Here is a 6,032-nt window from a genome sequence, read left to right on the forward strand (position 1 = left end):
ACCCCATGGACTGTAGCCCACTAGGCTCCTCCATCCATCCATGAGATTTTCCAGGCAAGAGTACTGGAGTGGGGTGCCATTGCCTTCTCCGATATGACATTTTTACCTACCCTGAAATCATTATTGGATGTTTTCATCCATTAATACTGGAGAAGCTGAGCCACACCTTCCCTTAGTCACCAAGATCTGCAGCATAGATTCACCTTTGAACTGATCTTCAGATCAAAGACGCCGTCCTCTTCATTATCTTGAGGGGAGCCTGACGTCTCACACTCAGCTAGGCTAGTTTCTGGCTCCTGAGTAAACTGGTTCGTCCTTCGGCAAGACGTTTCATCAATAGAAAATTGCGCTAAAACGGATACACTGCTCCCATGCAGTTTACGTCAAAATTAGAGACAGTAAACTCAGTTCAGGCTTCCCAGCTGGTTCAGTGGTAAAGAATTCGCCTGCAATGCAGTAGCCGCAGGAGACATGGGTTCGATCCCTGGGTGGGGAAGATCCCCTGGACGGGGGACCTTATTCCAGTGGAGAATCCCATGGACAGCGGAGCCTGGCGGGCTTGTCCACAGGGTCGCACAGTCAGACATGACTGAAGCGACTTAGCAGGCACACAAACTCCTGGTTCAGTTAATGGAAATGTAAAGATAACCATCGTCATGCTAACTATATATCGTGATAGATATATAAGCTAATCCTGCAGGGGTTGCTATTAAGACACTCAATTCTAACATCGCTTTTCCTTTTTCAACTCCGCTGCAAGGATCTGACAGTCATTGACAACACAGGCAAACAAAGGCTTAAGGACGTTATCCAAAAACCTGCTTCCCTCCAGGCTCAGCTGGTAAAGAATCCACCTGCCATGTGGGAGACCTGGGTTCGATCCCTGGGTTGGGAAGATCCCCTGAAGAAGACAAAGGCTACCCACTCCAGTATTCTGCGCTAGAGAATTCCAAGGACTGTATAGTCCATGGGGTCACAAAAAGTCGGACACGACTGAGTGCCTTTCACTTTCACTTTTCACTTTCTAAGACCTCACCTCACTATTGGACCAAAAGAAGATAAAAGGTCACTGCCAGGGCGAGGTCTCAAGGGATGAGGGAACTACATCTCAGGGTCCTGGTGCAGCATTCCTCTGTTGGGACTTTAAATTTAATCGGTTTTCCGGTTAAGGGTTTCCGCTTCTGAGGTCAACACGAGGAAAGCCAAACTCTTGACCCAGGAAGCCTAGTCTTAGAGCTGCATGATTGCTCCGCCCCCTTCAGGCCTATAAAAGTATTTGTCTACCTTGAACTACCCACCACAGCTACAGCTCTTGCGCAACACAGACGCCTCCATTTCTGTGGGCGGAGCCTGAAGGGGCAAGGATTAACGCGAGGCTGCTTTCCGACTCAAGTTCCGCCGGCGTCACTCACGTCATCCTTTGCCCACTTCTGTGCAAACCCGTCCATGTGAGGTGCGGAAGGCTCAAAGACGCAAGGCCAAATCCAACAGCTCGCCTAGACGCCAGGACTGAGTGACTCCCCAGAGGCAATCCCAGAGTTCCGAAGACTCGTTCCTCGTCCCGCGGTCGTGCGCCTCACCGCCCCGCGTCGGCCTGGCCTGTCAAGCGGACTGTCATTACCTGTAGGACAGAACCCTTCCTCTCCCTAGGCCTGCGGCGACACTGAAATGATGGGCAGCCGGCCCCACAGCCCCAGCGCCTCCTCTGCAGACCAATGGGAACAGCAGGCCGAAGGACCCGGCCCTGCCAAGCGCCGTCGAACGGAGGAGGCCCCGGACCACGAGTTCGAGGTAGCGCCGAGAGTGGACAACGTGATGGGGACCCCAGACATGGGAGGGCTCACCTCCCTGGTGATTCTGGCCGACGGCTATGCCCTGCATCTGCCCCTGGACGAGGTCGACCTGGTGCTGGAGCCCGAGCCCACATCCGTGCTGCAAGTTTCTCTTGGGGATCACACCTTCATACTGATCCCTGGAGCCCTCCTGGGCTCTAGCAGCGAATTCCTAGAAGGGGAGAGCCACTCGGCCCTTGTTCTGGAACAGGGCTCTTTCCTGAACGCTCCTGGGGAATGCATCGCCCTCGAGCGGGGATTCTATGGACCTGTCCCAGAGATCGCTGGCCAAGAAGAGGTCTATGAGGAGGACGCGGACGCTGTGTTTCCGCCGGCTAGGATGAATGCAGCCGCCAGCTCAGTTGCTGGGCTCCTCCTTTCGCCTAGAAGCGCATCCGAGCCAGACCTCTTGGGCCTAGTCCCAGAACCCTGGCCTCAGGCGCCCAACCCTACTCCAGAGAGAGGCTCTCCTCACCACCAAGACAACCTAGACTTGCACGTTCCGGAGTTCTTCCCCGACTCACCACTCCAACCTCTACCTCCCTCTCCTTGTCCAGGTTTTCACGAGCGCCCCCAACACCGTCCTGTTCCTGCTCGAAAGGCCCAGAGACGCCTGTTTCAAGAATGAACTTCCTCCCACAATTCTTAGCCACCGCTGGGACCAGGATGGACTGTTCTGGTGACTGCTGGGTGTATGTTGCCCACCCAGCCAGAATCACAAGGCCGTGATGCGTTTTGCATGCACGCTGTCCTGCAGAATTTTGCAGCATTTGCAAATTTTACATCTAGCTGGCTAGATCCCTGGGAAGGAAACTCACCTGGGCAAAGAAAAGCCTCTTGAAACACAGCGTGCTTTAAGACAACTACTTAGGTTTTTCTCTAGGGAGGTCACCCCTAAGCAGCTCTATGCCTCCGGCCCAACCCACCCCCATTTCTCTTCAAAGTCAAGTGCCAGCACTTTTCTTTAAAATGCCATCCTTTCCCAGGCACCCTACGACTGCCCCTCCCCCTTGTTTTCCCCCCAGTAGAGTAATTACTAGATGTGTCTTGTTCAATGTAGTTTTTGGCCCTAGTGTCCCAACTTTTCTAGATGGTGGCTCTAGCCCATTTGGGGGATCTAGCCAATTGTTGTATGTGCACAAATGTTTGTTGAATACAAAACAGGGAATGGGGAACAATGATTATGGCCCTTCTATTTGAATGACTAGGTTGGCAAGTGGTTTACTTCTATTGCTAGCTTTGTAAGGGTAGTTTCCAAAAAGAACCAACTGTTTTTCGTTTTTCTTACATACTTTTAATACAATTCTGTTGTCATGGAAAAGTTTCTAATTCTAAAGATTCTGTGTTTTTTTGTACTTGTAAGATCCCAAAAATGTTTGTACATTGCTACTGGCATATAGAAAAAATTTGCTCTTATGTTGGTCTGGTATCCAGAAAAATTATTTAATTTCTGCAATCACTTATCTGTAAATTCTTATGCTTGACTGATAAAGATAATATCTTTATCAGATAATAATAAAGATATATCTATCTTTATAGATATCTTTTGTGCTAAGTTGCTTCAGTCGTGTCCAGTTCTTTGCAACCTATGGACTGTAGCCCTCCAGGCTCCTCTGTCTTTGGGATTCTCCAGGCAAGAATACTGGAGTGGATTGCCATGCCCTCCTCCAGAGGATCTTCCCAATCCAGGGATCAAACCTACATCTCTTATGTCTCCTGCACTGACAGGAGGGTTCTTTACCACTAGCACTATCCTGGAAGCCCAAGAAAGAAAGTGTTAATCACTCAGTCATGTCCGACTCTTTGCAACCCCATGGACTGTAGCCTGGCAGGCTCCTCTGTCCATGGAATTCTCCAGGCAAGAATACTGGAGTAGGTTGCCATGGCCTCCTCCAGGGGATCTTCCAAACCCAGGGATCAAACCTGAGTTTCCTGCATTGTAGGCAGATTCTTTACTGTCTGAGCCACCAGAGGGCTTATCTTTATAGATATATCTATATCTATCATATATATGTAGACATATCTCTATATCTATCTTTATGGATAATAGTATCTCCAAATAATGATAGTACTGTCTCTTTTTTTATTTTTTGACAAGCTTCTTACATCTTATTTTTCCTTAATTTTTTTTATTGGCTATTACTTCAAATACAAATTGAATGGTATGGTTAATATTGTCATCCTTTGTTTTTAGGAAGTATAGTTGATTTACAATATTAGTTTTATATATACAACAAAATAATTCAGTATTTTTATGGATTATATTTCATGTGACGTTCTTACAAAATAATGACCATATATCCTTGTGCTGTATAATATGTCCTAGTTGCTTATCTATTTTATACATAGTAGTTTGCTTCTCTCTTTCTCTCTCTCTCTTTGGTTGCACTGGTCTTGTTGCTGTGAGCAGGCTTTTCTCTAGTTGTGATGCATGGGCTTCTTATTGTAATGGCTTCTCTTGTTACAAAGAATGGGCTCTAGGCACATGGGCTTCAGTAGTTGTGCTGCATGAGCTTGGTTGTTCCACAGTATGTGGGATCTTCCCTGACCAGGGATTGAACCAGTGTCTCCTGCATTGTAACGTAGGTTCTTACCCACTGGACCATCAGGGAAGCCCCAATTTGTTTCTCTTAATCTCATACTTGTCTTTACCCTCTCCCCACTGTTAAACCACTGGTTTGTTCTTTATATCTGTGAGTCTGTTCCTGTTTTATTATATATATTTAGTCATTTTATATTTTTAGATTCCACATATAAGTGGTAACAGAGTATATGTCTTTCTCTATCTGACTAATTTTATTACGCATAATGATCTCTAGGTCCATCCACATTGTTGCAAATGGCAGAACTTCCTTCTCTTTGTGGCTGAGTGACATTCTCACATCTCCTTTATTAACTCTTCTAAAATGGAGAGGTGACAGAATGATTCAGCCCTGAAACATTAGATGGAGACAACTAAGTAGTTATATATTAATAACTTGAATCCCCAGATCTCTTTTAATCTTTGGCCTAGAGAAGTGGCCTACCACTCTATGAAAACTTGCACATCTACCTTGCTCGAAGATGATGCAGAAGCCTCTGCCTGGCAAGACAACATGCACCAACCTCATTTACCCCCATCCCCTCTTTTTGCCACCAGATGGTAACTAAAGTTAAGCATAATATGATACAATAGAAAATCAGAAGGTTCAAAGCAATGGGTATGGTACACTGCTATAATACCTAAAGTAGAATACTATATCAGCTAGTGGGGGTGTGGAAGGGCCTACAGGGACACTGTAATAACTAACCAAAAGTAATGCGCTGGGGAGGCACCAGCATCATGAGTTCAGTGGGCCAGGGTTGGCCAGTGATGGCAGGAGATACCATTAAGAAGCTAGACTCCTTGGTAGCCTTTGATCTGAGTGACTGATTGTACAAACTAACAGTGACCAGAGCACTTACGACAACAAAATTCTGACCCACAAACTTTGCAGCAAGCCGCCCAGAAACAAAACTATAAGCCCTGTGGTAACTGGCCCCAATGATCAGGATTTTGTCAAAAACTGCCAACATCCCTAATTTTCATCCCTCTTTCTGGTAGTTCAGACGGTAAGGAATCCCCCTGACAATACAGGAGAAGCAGGTTCAATTCATGGGTCAGGATGATTTCCCTGGAGGAGGGAATGGCTACGCACTCCAGTATTCTTGCCTGGAGAATTCCATGGGCAGAGGAGCCCAGCAGGCTACAGTCCATGAAGTTGCAAAGAGTCAGACACAACTGAGCAACGAATACTTTCTTTCTTCTTTTCAACTCAGGGCCATTTTAAGAAAGTCAAATATATTATGCTTAAAATGCAAAATCCACAAATCAAATCAATTGTATAGGATTCCCTGCGTCTAGTTAGCCTGCCTCTAGCTTTCCCCTGCCAATAACCTCTATTCAAACACAATAGAAGCCCTCCCTTTTTGCACTATAAACCTTTCTCACTCCCTTACCTGCCTATCAGCTCTCAAATGCAGGTGATGGGGCTGACTCTCTTGCTATATATCAAGCTCTGAATAAGTATCCCCTACTTGTCCTACTTTGAGCAGCCTTAGTTCATATTCAGTTTTCCTGGGGGTCCCAGTGAGGCAGTCTCCATTCCCCATGGCCATAACTCTCAGCCCTGGACTAAGTGTGGTACTCATAGAACACCTTGTGCTGTAAGCTACTCTCAG

At 46.7% G+C, this 6,032-nt stretch overlaps 1 protein-coding gene across 1 annotated transcript; it reads left to right on the plus strand.

Annotated features, from left to right (window-relative positions):
- The first annotated feature begins 1,406 nt into the window (after window positions 1-1,406).
- On the plus strand, window positions 1,407-2,505 carry PRR23B (proline rich 23B). Its single transcript, XM_004003881.6, has one exon. The coding sequence runs from the start codon at window positions 1,669-1,671 to the stop codon at window positions 2,458-2,460; it is 792 nt and encodes a 263-aa protein (XP_004003930.3). The 5' UTR covers window positions 1,407-1,668; the 3' UTR covers window positions 2,461-2,505.
- The last annotated feature ends 3,527 nt before the right edge of the window (window positions 2,506-6,032 follow it).

The sequence above is a fragment of the Ovis aries genome, chromosome 1, assembly GCF_016772045.2.
Source record: "Ovis aries strain OAR_USU_Benz2616 breed Rambouillet chromosome 1, ARS-UI_Ramb_v3.0, whole genome shotgun sequence".
In the NCBI taxonomy this organism is placed as follows: Eukaryota; Metazoa; Chordata; class Mammalia; order Artiodactyla; family Bovidae; genus Ovis; species Ovis aries.